The 17,202-nt window shown below is 44.5% G+C and overlaps 1 protein-coding gene across 2 annotated transcripts in view; it reads right to left on the bottom strand.

Moving 5' to 3' along the window:
* The window catches only part of LOC129836446 (GDNF family receptor alpha-1-like), an 81,668-nt gene that overhangs the window by 2,839 nt on the left and 61,627 nt on the right, over positions 1 to 17,202 (bottom strand). For both annotated transcript variants that reach the window (XM_055902620.1, XM_055902621.1), the window contains 5 exons: positions 14,526 to 14,877; positions 12,376 to 12,485; positions 10,629 to 10,763; positions 3,635 to 3,834; positions 610 to 657 (listed from right to left, as the gene is read on the bottom strand). In XM_055902620.1, the coding sequence (XP_055758595.1) occupies positions 610 to 657; positions 3,635 to 3,834; positions 10,629 to 10,763; positions 12,376 to 12,485; positions 14,526 to 14,877 (845 nt within the window). The remainder of the gene's footprint in view (positions 1 to 609; positions 658 to 3,634; positions 3,835 to 10,628; positions 10,764 to 12,375; positions 12,486 to 14,525; positions 14,878 to 17,202) is intronic.

The following is a 17,202-nucleotide window of genomic DNA, read 5'->3' as shown; positions in this document are numbered from 1 at the left end:
CCCATTAGATTAGGAAAAAAAGGTTGTTTTGAGAACCAAAATGCCAGTTGGCTCTATCATATCCATGTGTTGCTTTGGAGATGAGATAAAAAAAAAAAGGTATTTGACGCACTAATGAAACGTTGAGCTGAAAAGGGGCCATCTCTTCTCAGGCTGTTTGAACCTGCCGCTGCCTCTTTAAATGTCACTCTATGGAATAATGCTGCTTTATTATGTACAATGACATTTACTGAACTTTAAAAGGCACTAGATAAGCAATGCTCACGTCAGCGTAGAGGACTACAAAGACCATGAGCACATGTGCAAGAGGGGGCGCCTTGACTTCTGTCTGTAGGCCTCTGACCTTTGGCATGAGATCAGGGTCTGAGTAGTAATTGCCATAGTCTTTCCTCGTAATTGAAAATCGACACTACTGTTCATACATGTAATTTTACATAGATCAGTGACACAGATTTTTCTGGTTAGGTCATGTGTTCAGGAAAAACTCCTGGCCTTAGTCATAATCAATTGTTAGTTGATAGTTTTGGCTTAAACTTAGTATAATCTTTTTTTTCCCTCAAACAAGAGTAATCAAGATAATCAAACTATGTACATAAGCTGTACACTTACCACGCAAAGCACACCATCGACTGAAACGTTGGACTTCAGTTTCTGAGCCTGTAAAACCAAGAGAGATGGAGAGATTTGGTCAAAACCACCCTTCTGTGTGTGTTCATGTGTGTGCTGAGAGTGTGCCGTTTGAATTTGTTGCAGTGCTCAACCATCAGTGATTTGTTGCTTTGGAAGGCTCTCTGCTGAAGTACATGTCGCCGTAGATCCTCGTACAGCATTTAGATCCAGTTTGTTACAGATGACTTGAAAGCGATGGGGCTTCCTGTAGTGTCTCAAGTGGACAAAGACATTGAAGGAAAACTGCTGTTGTCAACAGTAAAACAGAAGTGAGGATCTACATGAGTCGCCTGTGTTCAGTACCCTATTTAGCCAGTCACTCTCATGCTTTACAATAGGCTACTTGTAGTTTTACATTTAGTAAGAGCTAGAGAAAACTGTGCGTGTTTGTGTGTGTGAGTCTGAAGTATTACAAACTTGCCTTGCCACTAAGAATAATATCCGTCATTCATACTCTGTTTGGAGGACTGTACTTTGTGAAGAAAACACATTACGACCAACCAAACATCAAAGCAACACAGAATTGCAAGTATAATGCCTAGCCCAACACCATATGACTGGGCCATTCAGTTAGACTGATAGCTAGTCCTGATCAATGTAATGTGGAAGTGTAGAAGACAGTGTGAGGGTGTGTGGATTTGGCTGTAGTGGGAGCTGGATGGGACACAGCAGAGGGAAATGACAGATGTTTGTCATTGCTCACTGAACGGAACCCAGAGCTGTCCCACAATTCATTTCTCGCCGTTGGCCTAAACCATCCATCAGCTTGACTGGGCATGCGGTTATTGTTTCAGATACACCACCATGCATCATCTACGGGACTTCATGTGGAACAGAGGAGAATCAGACCTGCATCCTTTACAACTATGTGTAAGGTGCTGAATACTAATAACCTGCAACCAGATTACCAAGTAAAAAACTTTCTTATACAACCTAACCAAGACATTACAAAAGACGTCATTGCATCCAATTTCACCCACTGGGGATGTGGATGCAGAAATGCTGACTGAATTCATATGTTTTACTCATTAACTATTCAAAAGTAAAACTGAATCACTTCTGGGGACCACATTGAATGATCTGTTTTGCTGCTCTTAACTTTCAGGCCCAGTTTGGGGAGCGCTACAGGCCCTGCTGGGCTCAGCAGCAACAGAACAGACTCTCCTTCCTTTTGTTTCAGGTTCTTAGACACGCTAGGAGACACCTGACTTTAATCTCCGACGTGGGACAAAAGGCATTCCTGCCTGCGCCACTTTCAATACACACAAAGAGAGGCAAAGTGAGGCAAAACCCTCTCACAAGACCAAAAGAACCCTTCCTAATTCAGTTTGAAGCTTACGGTAAAAGAAAAAAAACCCTGGCAGTTTGAGGAATACACAGTGAAGCTAAATTAGATTTGAGAAAATTAACAAAAGGAAGCAGAAAAAAGCACATATTTCAAGCTGCTCACATAGAGATCCTCACACAGGGAGAAGTTGTCTTTTGGCTAGTAGTCTAGTGGGGCCCTGAGTCATTGGACGAGTGCTAAAGCTGTCTGGCAGTACCAGTACAGAGGGTTTCTAATCGATGATGAGAGGAGAGAGGAGTGAATGTTCTTACAGGCCCGTCCCCTGTGTGATTAGAAAGAGCTTGTCTGCCTCCGACAGCCGTCCCTGCTCAACACATGCTCCAGATCAAACAGGGCTAACAGTGTGTGTATGTGTGTGTGTGTGTGTGTGTGTGTGTGTGTGTGTGTGTGTGTGTGTGTGCGTGTGTGCGTGCGTGCGTGTGTTTGGGTGTATGTACTGAATTCATTTGTGTGTGTGTTGTGTGTTTGGAACTCCTTGCGAAGTGAGAGCTTTCCTCTGATTAGAGAGTGTGTGTATCTATAATAGTAGCCTTGTTGGTTTACAACAATAATACAGTGAGCTTCCCAACTCTAAACATTTTAGTGGCTGAGTTTGCTTTGTGGAAGCCTTTTGTATTTTGACCACTGATCGAGTTACAATCTTAGATGTTCATCTTAACCTCAGCTCATGTAAATCATCACTGAAAGCCCCATCAACCATTCTGAGCTCTGATACATCAGTGTCTGTAACATTGACAGATCCATCTCCAGCAGGTTGTCTAAGCCAGGAGTCACCCTGAGAACATCACAGAGATAACCCACTCCACCCCTGGACCTGAACACTATTTATCCCCCGTCCAGATCAATTGGGGTAATCTATTCTAATTTGTCCTATTAGCATATGAATGCCCTTTCAAATGGCGCTGGCGGAGCATCCAGGGACGCAGCCAGGGACGGAGGACCTCATCAGGCGAGGGGTCGGCTGGCTGGCAGTCAGGCAGGCAGTCATCTGTGTTAATGGGAGATGGGTGGCAGCCGGTGACATTCAGATCAGTGTGGGTGACCACGCGTCACCTTGTCACTCGGTGACACCACCAAGCCTTTATTACTGAGGTGAATGAAGCCTACATGCCGGCAATGTGGGATTCTCTAGGGCACTAGTATGCTGTGTCAAATCGAATCAAATCGAATGTTATTTATCACATGCTTCATAAAACAACAGGTGTAGGAGTGAAATGCTTGTGTGATGGAGTATATAATATATATAATATACTATACTGTATATATGTTGTGTGTATGCTGTTTGAATTGCAGTGTGTAGCAGGACGTGCTGACTGACTCACTGAAGGACAGTGTTCTTTCTATGAGAAGGACTGATTCCACTCAGTGTGTACACCACTAATAGACTAACACTTCCATCTGTGTGCCTCAGACTCCTATACTGCAGAGCAACTGTTAGTCCTTTACAGTTAATTCAGGCTCTGCTGAAATGAGGCAGTATCAGTTTTCAAATCAAATCAATAATGCTTAAATTAAGCCAGCGCCTAGCTAAAATAGTTCCCCCAGAATAGATGCTTGGCCGTTGGCCTCCAGGACAGGAGGTCCATGCGGTATGAAATCAGCTGTTGGAACCCTCACCTGCAAGCTTCCACAGAAGTGGTAGAGGGACTCGTCCCCTGCCTTGAGGTGGTTGGTGTTTGTGGCGACATCCAGTGAGTTGGGGGACCGGTCCTTAGCCTTCTGGGAAGGAGTGGTGGTGGAGGTGGTGGTCTGCACCGGTGGCATGGGCTGCCAAACTCCCACATCTGTCCCGTTCCCAAACGCCTGGATGGCATTGCCTACAGAAAGACCAGACATCAATGTTGTAGAGAGATGGAGCGAGAGAAAGTCCATATGTGGACTTGTTTGTAAGAGACTACATCTGTCCAAAATCTAAAGCTTTTCATAAAGCCATTACTGGAGTGAAACATTCCATTTAGGCTATCTTACCCAAACACTATGGAACAGGTGGGAGACAACAATTTAATTATATGGAAATACACCGGGGGAAAAACTCATTTCTAAACTACAACCCTAGTGAGTGTGCTTAAGTTTGGCTGAGGGATATGAATATATTAGCTAAGGCCATAATAATAATAATAACAAAGTGATGATGTGGCCTTTTACCCAACACATTAGAGTGCATACAATGTTCCTGGTCTATCTTTGAAGTGAAGCAGACAGGCAGATCTGAAGCTAGATGGATCAGCGTTATGCACCGCTCACAGAAGAATTCAACTATTTCTTCTCTGGGTCATTGAATCTATTTAAACTGTGAGCCAACACTTTAGAAAAGAACGGACATGCTTTTTATTATTATTTTTTACTTGTCAGCTCATTTAGGCTTGAATCGTCTAAGGCTGTATAGGGCCACACCTCTTAAATGCTGGCTGTGAGTGAATCAATTAAAGCTGGTTTCATTATCTTGCGGTGAAGAAAGCGGGTGTGCCACTGAGCCTATCCTAGTGCTCTAATGCTTTGTGCTAGCACAGCGGCGACCTGATGAGTGTATTGAATTTGTTGATAATGTCTTTTATGGAGCTTTGTTCTCAACAAAGACTAATTAGAGACACCGCATTAGACAGTGTCGTCTGTCACGGCTGATGAGGTGCTTTTCTAGTTTCGAATTTAGACACAATGCTTGTGCTGTGATAATGTACATGTGTTTAGCTCCTATTTAGCTCTAGCTCAATGTCAGAGCTTTCAGTGGAGTTTGAGGAATCAGCAGCACTTGAGAAATACTAACATGTATAACCTGCCAGTCAAGCCCCTGAGAATACATACTGTAATTCACTCCTAATAGGATGAGTGTATTCCTACAGGCATCGACTACACTCTTAGCAAAAAAGGTGCCATCTAGAACCTAAAAGGGTTATTCGGCTGTTCCCATAGGAGAACCCTTTTGTTTGTAGTTATAACCTTTTTGGGTTTCATGTAGAACCCGTTCCACGTTTCTACATGGAACCCAAAAGGGTTCTACCTGGAAACAAAAATGTTTCTCCCTCGAACCAAAAAGGGTTATCCAATGGGGACAACCGAAGAACCCTATTGGAACCCTTTTTACTAAGAGTGTGAGTGTACAAACTGGACCCTGTGTCTTATTCTTGCTGACAGATGAGAGTGGGGTTTAACACTGGGCCTTTACTCTGCAAACACTGAGCAATGTTAGAATCCAGACACCGAGGAAGGCCAGGAAGGCTGTTCCAGTTGCACAGGAATGCAGTGTTTGTCTTACCAAGAGGAGAGAGGAGATACATCCCATGTTTAAACAGGGAATATCATCACACTGTGTGCAAACAGCCTGGAATCTGCACAATCTGCCACTTAATCGTTTCTGTTTCCATTCATCAAGTGCAAACAGCACATGGGTAAACATGATATCATATCACGTAGTGACATTTACATAAACCAAAACACTGACAGACAGGCATTAGTGCGCATGGCCGTTTGTTGAACCAAACAAAAAGGCCCATTTTGCTATGGCTGTATTCATTAATCTAGCAAGGCAATATTTTGAATAATGTAGAAGTGTGTCGTGTCCACCCCTCTCGACCGTTTTCGCAAACGTAAAAAAATTTTGAAGGTGCGTTCGTAAAATCGCTTTAGTTATCTACTACGATTTTAGAGCACTCTCGTCCGAGTGTGCCATAGCGCATAATAACTGATGAATTTACGAACGCTCAACACCTGTTGAATATGGCCGTTGTCGGCTAAAAAGCGTAATTAAATTGTTGCCAGCTGCAGTTACAGTCATCAGCGCTCTGGATAACATGAAAACAGCCTAACCAGCTCTGCTAGGGCAAGTAAAATAGTCAAAGTGAGGTGTTCTCTCATTTATGTCTGGAAGTAGCTAGCAAGCGAGACAATGTCATCCAGTTTGCTTGGGTGCTTGACTGGCGTTGTGAGGTCAGAACGCTCGGATCAACCCTACTCCTCAGCCAGAGCATCCAGTGCAGGCTCTGAACGCTCCGAGAGCGGAACGCTCTGAATTTACGACCGGACAATCTGATAAAGCTCTGAATTTACGAACGGACAATTTGATAACGCTCTGAATTTACGACCGGACAATCTGACAACGCTCTGAATTTACGAACGGACAATCTGACAACGCTCTGAATTTACGAACGGACAATCTGACAACGCTCTGAATTTATGAACATCCAGAGCACACTCTGAGCGCCCTCCAGATTGAATTTACGAGCGAGTCGACCTAGAGAGCTAATTTTCTAAGGGCCTCCCTTTAACGTGACAAGGAGCTGACCAATTGGATCGTAATGACGCAGCAGACCACTGGACACATTTATTCAACAGATAATTTGTTTTATTTTTTAACCTTTATTTAACTAGGCAAGTCAGTTAAGAACAAATTCTTATTTACAATCACGGCCTACCGGTGAACAGTGGGTTAACTGCCTTGTTCAGGGGCAGAACACAGATTTTTTAGCTCAGGGAATCAATCCAGCAACCTTTCGGTTACTGGGCCAACGCTCTAACCACTAGGCTACCTGCCATCTAGGTGTCCTAGAGCTGTCTAGTTGCTTGTGTTCTGACTTATAAAACGGTAGGAAATGAATAAAATAAGTAATGTAAACATACTATCAGTAATTACCAGTAAATCTGTTGCCCGAAATTGGCCACTGTAGTCTTTATTTAACAATTAACATTGACATTATTGCAATAGTCAGAGTTTTGGTGTTTGTTTTGCATAGTCATACAGAACAAAAATACAATCGATCAGTATAGGGATTGGATATACTATTGAAAGACATAGTTAAAAGCGAGTCTCCTCCGATAAGAGGGTTTTTATAGGAGAGAGTTAACACTAACCTCTGATCTTTTGAACTAAGAGTGAGTGCTTAGACGTGGCATAAAGGAGCCTTGCCAATGTGCCCGCTGGAGTTCCACTCAGGCTGTTGGTCAGAAGAATAGGACCATTACTGATCTCTTAGGTAATTTCTCAGGAGCACAGAGGGTGGATGCCCCCTGGGCACTTATGGATTGCTGATAATGCTGCCGGTTACTCAGTGTGACCTCTCTGTTGGGATATTCTTTCTCACAATGCCACTGCTACCGGCAAATGAACCACCAACCACTCTATATGTACCATCGAGCAGAAGTAACTCTAATTCTCTTTTCTCACTTCCAACTTTTTTGGTCACGTAACAACCTTGTAATGCCTTTTGTCATGGCTGAATAAAGCTGTATGACAAATACTGAACCACCATCACTGTACTGGATTGAAGAATGGTGCAAGAGAACAACAGTACTTTACTCTGCTGACCTAGAGGCAAATGCAGGAGAGGATCCTTAACCGGGAACAATGTATGCTTAGCATTAGATGAAGCAAATCAGCAGCTACGCTTTGTCTTCTAATGCCTTCCAAAAGAGCTTTCCGTAAGCGGAGAGAGCCCTCCCGCTGGCCCCCTGGTTAAGGAGCCAGAGCAAGGCCCTATCACAGTTTCGGAGCCACACCAGCACTGACGGTTGTGTGGGAGCATATCTGTCACTGTGTGTTAGTGCTGACAAATGTTCCCTCTGAGCTGCGCGGATAGCCCCGAGACCGCCACGTTTCATGTAAAAATCTTCCCATTGTGAAATAGTTCCCAATCGTTCTGATCATATTCTGATTGTGACATGCTGTAAAATATCTCCCAGCGTGAAAATGTTCCCAGTTCAATAATTGCACATGTAGCTCTTTATGTGGATGGCTGCGCTCGTGCGGATCTTTCTCACACACCCTCCCTCGATCTCAAAAAATTGTTCTGTGGGCACACACATTTGCTTCACACATCTGCCAATTAATGGTGGCCAGGAGTATTGACTCTGACCAATTAGAAGCTTTTTGAGCCGTAAGGTCGGCATATAAATACCCGGACTCGCGGTCAAAGTGCTGAGGGTTCGATTGAGGAGAGAATTTTTGCGATTGCGAAGACTTGGGCGCTACGTTTTTGATTGAGAGTGCATATATTTGTTAGTTAGTTAGCTAGCTATACAAACAAATAAAAAATGCATACCTCTGAGAACAAGCCACCTCGACCAGTTTACAGCTAAACTTGCAAGTTACTGTAGCTAGATAAATCAAGAGCGAGGTGTTGTGAGAGAAACATCTGCCATCCACACAGACATGCGTTCAATTATTGACTGGGATCATTTTCATGCTGTGAAATGTTTTACAACATGACGTCACAGTCACAACACAATCACATTTTTTATTTCGTCTCAGAGAGAGATAGAGAGGATTTAGCCATGCCTCTGTACTCTGAGGGGATCAGAGGCTGTGCTCCCCGCTTGTGCCATCAAACCCCAGAAAACTCTTCCCGCCTGCTGTTCAACCTTTCCAAGTTCTCCAACGTCACCCCGCTCCTCCACACTCTACTGGCTCCCAGTTGAAGCTCACATCCATTTCATGATCCTGGTGTTTGTCTACGGAGCAGAAAGGGGAACTGCACCTCCCTACTTTTAGTCTATGCTCAACACTTGCACTCAGGGCCGGATTACTGAACAGGCACGCAGGCGTTTGGGGTGCACCCCCAGATAGCATATGAACACGTCAGTTGGGAACTCCCTGGAGGTCATAAGCCCTGGCAAAATGTGTAGAATAGCATGAGATTAGCTACAAAACTGAAAATGGTTCTGTCTGCCACTTGGCAAAATGTGTAGAAATGTAGGAAATGAGCTTAAAATCAGCAAATTTTTCTTTCACCCTCATGGCAGATGTGTAGAATTGCAGGAAGTGATCTGTTTTCTTACTAGCACTGACTTTGCTGATAGCTGCTTTATTGAGGAAAAGTTGTACTTACTATGACTGTGATACGTGGTTGTCTCACCAAGCTACCTTAAGATGAATGCATTAACTGTAAGTCCCTCTGTATAAGAACGTCTGCTAAATTACTAAAATATTAATGTCAAATGGAATAGAGGGAGAGTTGGACACAGTTTAACCCGGACAACCTTCACAGGCTCTTCCTGGATGTCAAGAGGAGCACAGATACGTGTAGTGACAGCAAAGTACTCCTATTAAGGACAGTACTAGGTCTGGGAATCATGTCAGATTTTCTTGCCAGGAGAACAAATATTCAGGGAAGGTGCTCTTCAGACAGACAGCTCTCCCAAAAAATCAAGAGTTTGGGTAGGGACAAAATAATCCCCTTGGAAACATGACATAGGCGGACTGTGTTTACTGGCAGACACAATGCGGACGCAGATATTTAGGTTAATTTTAGCCACAGCCAGTCAGTGGTTGTCAGCCTATAACACAAACGTCATGGCGAATGCAAACTACTCACTGGTGAAATGTTTACGTCAGGAAATGAATGGATATGACGCTGGACGGATGTCCACACTCCTCCCTTCCCTCTCTGCCAAACTCATGTTGGTCTAATTGCAGATGTGTATGCTGGACCATTGGGACATTGTGGGAGGCAACCCGTCTTTCTATCTCAATGGCTTTCTTTCTCAAAGCTAAAACCCAAAGCCTTCTCAATAGCAGTAGGTCAAATAGATTTCAATGACACTGAAATTCCCCTAAAGAAATTGCTCTGTTGTGATAGTGCTGTGTCGTGCACATTGTCACATTGGGAACAAAATGTTATATATAACACTATCTCTATAATACAGTGAAAACAAACTTCCCCATAGGGTTGGTGGGAGCGTGACTATAGTGGGATCCTACTGGCTTTGAAAAGGGCTGAGAGACAATGCCATACCAATAACACAGCAGAGGAAGTTGAGCTGTGATTGCACAAAGACAGGCACCACAGCCATGGATCTGCTATCTCCAGAGGCCTGGCACCTTGTGATAGTGAAGGAGCTGTATTTATTAAAGAAGGAATTTTTGTGGCGGAGGAGTGGATGGAGAGAAAGAGGGAGGGGGGGGGGGGTTAATTAAAGCTGTCTGATATGTGAGAGGAGGGCCACCAAGTTAGAAGACAATGCCCAGGGCCCAGTTTAAAAAAAAAAGGTGATATATCTGTATTTTGCCTATCAGACAGGATTAAATGCATAGAAAAATAATGAATAGAACAGACAAATCATTGGCTTGAATGGGGATTACCATTCTATTCATTCTATTTCTGTGCATTTAGTCATTTCCGATAGGCGAAATCCGGATAAATCACTTTTGAAAAACGGGGCCCTGGCTATCGCTGATCCAGGAAAGCTACTCCGGGGAACTAGTCACTCACACAAGAACATTATTATTATTAATGTGCGTACACACACACACACACACACACACACACACACACACACACACACACACACACACACACACACACACACACACACACACACACACACACACACACACACACACACACACACACACACACACACACACACACACACACACACACACACACACAACCACACACCCTTATCATTGTTTCTGTTTCTTCCTCCTCTCTCTCTGATTTTCGCCAAAAAGCTCACAGGAGAAATGGACCATCACTTGGGAGAGAGGGAGGATGAAGGTAGGGACAATGAGAGAGGGATGAATAATTGTCAGGAGACCTGCAATGAAAGAGTGGAGGAGACAGGAAAATGGTATGAGAATGAAGATGAGAGGACAGGAGATGCGCGGTCAGTCACTCACGGAGGCAGCTGTTGTCTGTGAAGAACTCTGTGAATTTGTCACATTCCTCCTTGCCATTGCCACTGCTGCTGCAGTCACAGTAGGGGACAACACTGATCTTAGGAGAGCGCAGGTAGTTGGGGGTCATCACGGTACCTGTTGGGAGGGGGAAGAAATACAATATATTACCCAATGCAGCTGTTTTTATATCCATATCAAATAATTTCCGGGTAACAATTAAGTACCTTACTGTAATATATTTCCATTAAATTGGACAAAAATAGTAAGAATTTAGCTAGGACTGTCTGGAAGTGGTCTGAGTGGGGAGGGAAAAACTGAAAACTAGCTGTTATTGGCAGTGAGATTTGGAACTCTCTTTGTAGTGCCGAAACTCCCGCCCATGCAAAACTGCTGATTAGAAGGTCCTGTGTTAGTTTAAACAATGTTAGTTTAATCAGCTGTTGTACAATATTATGCAAATCACAGTAAAAATGGAATTTTGACTGCACTGGGCCTTTAAAGAAAGTTTTTTTGTTCCATTTGGTTTGCTATAGACATGGTATCCTCTGTGGTAGAGCGACGACCTATTGGTATTCTTGGCTGGTCATTGGCTGGTTATGAGGTATGGTGAAAGAGGATCCGCCTCCCACGGCACCTAACCATCTTGTAATGCAAAACTCATGCAAACACTTTCTTCCAGCTCTATTTTCATCCAATTCTCTCATCAACAAGTAACACTGAAAACATAATGGAGTATTTTCAAAAGTGACTATATGAAGTATTTCCAAAGGCCGTGTGCAGAATTAGGTTTCTCCAGCTTTGTAGTAAACTAAATAGCTACAGTCAGTGATTTCTTGCTCCCTTAACACATTGTTCCCCTACTGGCGTCCGTCCAAACAAGCCCTTTTTGTTTTGCGGCAAAATGAATTGGCATTTTGTTGGTTGCTGTGTGGACTATCTGTAACAGCTGTGCTAGTCAGGAAAATGTGATGGATTGAGCTAGGATGGTTCCCTCAGCACACAGAAGCAGAGAGAAGGGGAAGATAAAGGAGACAAATCTTCTCCCACATTCCCCCTCTCTCTTTGTCTCTTTCACACCACAGGAGGCTGCTGAGGGGAGGACAGCTCATAATAATGTCTGGAACAGACTAAATGGAATGTCATCAAACACATAGAAACCATGTGTTTGATGTATTTGCCACCATTCCACTTATTCTGCTCCATTCATTACTACGAGGTCGTTCTCCCCAATTAAGGTGCCTCCAACCTCCTGTCTTTCACACACTCATTCTTTCGCTCTACTGCATTGTCTGCAACTATGAGTCTTGGTTTCCTCATGAACAATGTGCTAATTTCATGAAATGATGTGGAGGGGCAGGATGAAGTGGTGTGACGTTGGGTTGTGCTGCACTACACTCTTAGAAAATAAACACTTTGAACCTTTTTGGTTCCAGGTAGAACCCTTTTGGTTCCATGTAGGACCGTTTCCAAAGAGAGTTCTACATGGAACCCAAAAGGGTTCTAAGTTGAACCAAAAAGGGTTCTCCCTAGAACCAAAAAGGCTTATCCTATGGGGACAGTGGAATAACCCCTTTGGAGAGAGGATAGGAGGGGAGTGAAGGGACTCTGTGACACATGACTATAACAACAGGATGGAGAGCCATTCAGGGGAAAGTATGAGGATTCAGTGAGAAAATGAAAGACCATAGTGAGACCCATCAATGTGTGTGAGGAAAGGTTGACTAATAGAAACAAGGGAGAGACTCACCGATGAGGCCAGAGTAGGACAGCAGGCAGTCAGCGTAGTTCTCCTTAAGACAGCCAGAGAGGGAGCGTGGCTCAGACTGACAGTTGGCAAAGAAATCAGCCAGACGGGACCTGAAAGACAACAGTGAAACCTCTGAACTATCTCATCTCCCCTATAAGACTAACTGTGACTGTCAAATAGACAAAGCAAAAGCAATGGTACTGATTGGTACGGTTTATAAACACACGCACACACACTGTACTCATCAATCTGTTCCTGGGCTCATTGGAGGAGAGGGAGAGCTGTTGATTCCACTCCGTGATACTGTCGTGGAAATATTGAATCAAATATTTCTCAGATACCGGAGCTTGTGAATTCAAATAGACTTTATTACAAATAGTAGCAAAGCCGAGCAATTCCATGGAAGAACTGACTCTCCATTCTTAGTACATGGCTTTTATACAGTCTTACCCTTACATAAGATCGTCACTCCACTTTATGAATCTTCTTGTCTTGCTTAGTTTCCATTCTCTTATTGTCTCAGACACTGGGGCATAGATTCTATTGGTGGCGGGACATGCACATTCCTACTGCAGGTCTAATGGTGCCTATAACTGATTAGCTAATGTTCCTGTCCAAAGGTCTTCACAAGTTCAGGCCGATGTTGTCTATGTATGATTAACGCATGTTCATGTCCAGTAGCCTTCACAAGATCAGCAATGGCCCAGACCAGTCATGTCTTGTTGGTCTACCTTGCCTCATCCACATGGATTCTGCTTACGTTCTGTTTTTTACATGTCTAATATTTAAACTTATATCGATTCTTCTTTCTACTTCAAAGAGAACATTATAGGGACTGAAAATCACCAGATGACTGGATATTCTCTAACAATACCACTCTCATAGGGTGATGGAGCAGCCAGCAGGTATGCCTGGTCTTATAATCCCTCCCACAAACAGAGAGGAGCTCTGGATACCAAGCTCATGAAACAGCTGGAAAACCTACTACCACCTAGTGTTACACATTTGTTGAGAAGGGGAAGAGAGTGGGAACAAGAACATTTAGCTAAATGAAGAGATATAAAATGGGAGAAAGAGGGAGACAGATGGAGGGAGATAGAAATAGAGGGAGAGAAAGAGAAGAGAGAGTGAGAGAGAGCGTGAGAGAGAGCATGAGAGCGCGCGAGAGAGTGAGACAGAGCGAGAGCACCCGAGCAACAGAGAGTGAGACAGATCGAGAGCAAGAGAGATCGAGAGAAAGCGAGCACGAGAGAGAGAGAAAAAGAGCACGAGAGCGAGAGAGTGAGACAGAGTGAGAGCAAGAGAGAGAGAGCGAGACAAAAAGAGAGAGAGAGCGAGAGTTAGACAGAGCGAGACAGCGAGAGAGCGAGAGCCTGATAGAGAGAGAGAATGCACAGCCCTGAGGCTGGAATCCAAATGGACCCAATTTATTTGCACTAATGCCTCCATTTGATCCCAGACAGAGTGCTGTGGTTCTAGAGGCGATGTCAGACGTCACTCATTGAGTCCAGTCTGTTCCGCTGCATTTCAATATGGCCTCTATTACTGCCAATGAAACAGATGCCACTTAACCCAAACACATCCACTCCGCCGCCCAGTAATTCTAGCCAGAATACTGCTACATGACAGCTAAATGAAACACTTAACTCAGAAAAGATGAGCATTCAGAAAGAAAAGCAGTGTTTCACTGCTTAACTTGAATACTCTCAGTTATTGTAGGTAGATTTAGTGTTTGCTTCATGCATTAGTGAATAGTGATGGTTTATTTCCCATGCAATCTCCCAAGATAGTCTCCAGTTATCTTAATAGGTTTGTTTATGGTGTTTTTCACAGGGCCAGGTATGTTTCTCAACACCTCTGAAGGCACGATAGCACCCTCCATGCTATTTATTTAGACACCCCTCCATTTTGGTGCCGCGCTAGAATGTGTAATCTGTCTCCAGCATCTCTTTATATTACAGAGGATGCTATCGGGAAGGGTTTGAGAAAATTAACTGTTGTTGACTGGAATGTAGTTTTATCCATACATTGACAATGGTTGGTATGTGGTGTGAGTCTGACACGTGAGACTATGTGATTGTTAGCCATCTTATATGTTTGATGCCTGTGTACAATCTTGTGTACTGTGACAACTGTTTATCCTGGTGTACCTGCAGATGTAGTTGGTCTTGCAGGAGGTCTGCAGGGAGAGACAGTTGGGCTTCTCCCTGTCCTCATAGGAGCAGACTGGTACAATGGTTTGGCGCCGGCGCTCAGAGCAGGCCGACTGGTCGCCGGCTGGACAGGAACAGAACAGCATGCCGTAGCTGTGCTTGGGCGGGACCTTGTCGAAGAACTGTCGCAGGGCCTTGTGGCACTTGCGCTTGTTGCAGACCTCCGCAGTGGAGACGCGGCTGGTGCAGGGGCTGATGTAGGCCGAGCGGTACTTCTTACACGTGTCGTTCAGGTTGCAGGCCTTGGCCGCGTTCAGACAGTTGTTCTCCCTCGTCACCGCGGGCTCGCCTGTCATAAAAAGGACAACAGGGTTAGTTCATTTTCCATCATCTCTGGATTGGTAAACTATTTTATTTTTATAATATGAACAGGAGTGCTAGAGAGAGTTAAGCATCACGTCACTAAACTTATACTGGAGTGGATGGAAAAATAAGCGATGTACAGTAAATAATGCATTAATATTAATAATAATAATTAATCATTTAGGAACCTTGCCAACTGTATATTAATCTCTTCCTGGCCGCTGCTGATTGATAGCAAGGAGCCCATTTACTACTACCCTGTTTCTAGCCCTAAATCAAACAGTGCCCCTCCTCTCCGCAGCCTTTAAAGCAAAACAAATATGCAGCTCTCCCGAACTTCAGAGTCATCAAAGCATCCGGCACCACGGCCTGCTCATCTGTCAGGTCTCGCTAATTGCCAGCTTTCTTACAGATGCCACGTTAATTACCGTTTCGACAAACTTTTTTGGGAAAATGGAGCAATAACAGCATTTCTCTTTCATGAGCGGCAATTAAAAATAGGAGCGGTTGGTTGGTAGAATCCGGCTTGGGATGAGCGGTGCGTGTCGTGCTCCGAAAATAGTGTTAATAAGATTCAACACGTCTCTTGATGAGGACAGTGGATGGTCCAGTGGTTTCTCCATGGTAACAGAGGTGGTGTTATACCAAACTAAGAGGCAGCCTTTACACTCTGCTCCTAGGGGTTGTCACAACCCTGCTCTACAGGGGTGCCACACTCGTGTCATCGAGGACAACAGTGTCTGCTAGTTTTCAGGCTTGTATGCGCTTGCCACCAGCAGCAACACCCATAAACCAAGAGGGAGTAAGACTCTCGGACACTTTGATTTCATTTGATAACCTTAGCTCCAGGAAAGAGAGAAAACTGCTGGATACTAAAGCCTGTGAAGACTAGAGTAAAATACCCGCTCCTCAGTCAAGACACTAACACACTGCTGTAGACAGGAAGTGTCTTTTCTAAAGGTCGTAGATGTGCAGTCAGGGTACCGGGCCGGTCCCTGCGGCCAATCCCAGATGACTGGCCGGGCTGGTCTGCCAGCCGGGGCTTACGGTGACCTTTCACTGAAATCTGAAAGTTCTCCTTCACTCTGTCGGTCTGTGCTGCTCTCTTCTACTCTGCTCAATGACCAGACACATGAACTCTTTCTGGAAATAAGTACTCTACAGCTGCCTGGAAGCTGCCTCTCCCCTGTCCCCAAAAGGGCATTTCCCCTCAGGTCCCAATGGCAAAAACCAGAGCTCTGGGGCAAGAGATCTGTATCTGTGTCAACAGGCTCAATGTTTATCTGTGTGAGCATGTGAGTATGTATACTGTATTAGTATGTGTGGGCATGTGCGTGTATCTGTCGCATTTGTGGTACGGTGTGTATGTGCGTATGTGGGTGTCATGTGCCATGCAGCTGTCCAGTCACCCAGCCGTCTGTCTCCTCCCTCCCACAGAGGTAGACTGCAGTGTGTCGAGATCCTCTCCTCATCCCTCCCTGCGGCTCCTCCAATGTCAGAGAACACATCTGCTGAACCCCAAGTGTCTTGCTGGCAGATGGCACTGTCTCTCAAGCAAACATGCACACTCAATACGCAGACCCTAAAAATCCTCACACCCTAAAAAGCCCTCCTGCACATGCTCTCCTGCCCTCCCTCCCGTTGTTGTCCCCCCCCCCCCCCCCCCCCCCTCCACCCTTCACAGGCCCAGACACGGCTGGGGCCATCTGGTCTCTTCATAGGGAGCTGGAGCACCCCAGCAGCTCTTGTTTCTGATACAGCCTCAAATTGATTATCATGTCACCTGTTACCTCCAACCCCCTCCCTAATTTCAATTACCACGGGACTTTAGGTAGAGTAATGACCTCTGCCTCCTCCTCCAATTCACAGGTCAAGAAAACAAGGCAGAATATTTGGGGGATGATCCCTCTGGAGAGATTGTTATGGATAATGGACTTGCCAAAATATCTTTGTCATCTTTAATTGTCTCTTTATGATCGTTATCCTATCTGTGTATTTCCACAGAGTTACTGATGTAACTCTCTGACACCAACCAGTTAAATACAGTGTGACATTTCCAATCATATTCTGATTAACATCTCTCATTTTTGAGAGAGAACTGACTAAATGAGAGAGGACTGACTAAATGGTAAGCAGTAGGTGGGGTTAATCCCAAATCCACAAGGAGCCTTACTCTACATTCTTAGAAAAAAAAGGTGCTATCTAGAACCTTAAAGGATTCTTCGGCTGTCCCCATAGGAGAACCCTTTGAATATAACTTTCCACAGAGGGTTCTACATGGAACCAAAAAGTGTTCTCCCATGGGGACAGC

The sequence above is a fragment of the Salvelinus fontinalis genome, chromosome 37 (genome assembly GCF_029448725.1).
Source record: "Salvelinus fontinalis isolate EN_2023a chromosome 37, ASM2944872v1, whole genome shotgun sequence".
Lineage (NCBI taxonomy): Eukaryota > Metazoa > Chordata > Actinopteri > Salmoniformes > Salmonidae > Salvelinus > Salvelinus fontinalis.
The sequence above is the reverse complement of the archived record's forward strand: the minus strand, read 5'-3'. Positions and strand labels throughout refer to the sequence as shown.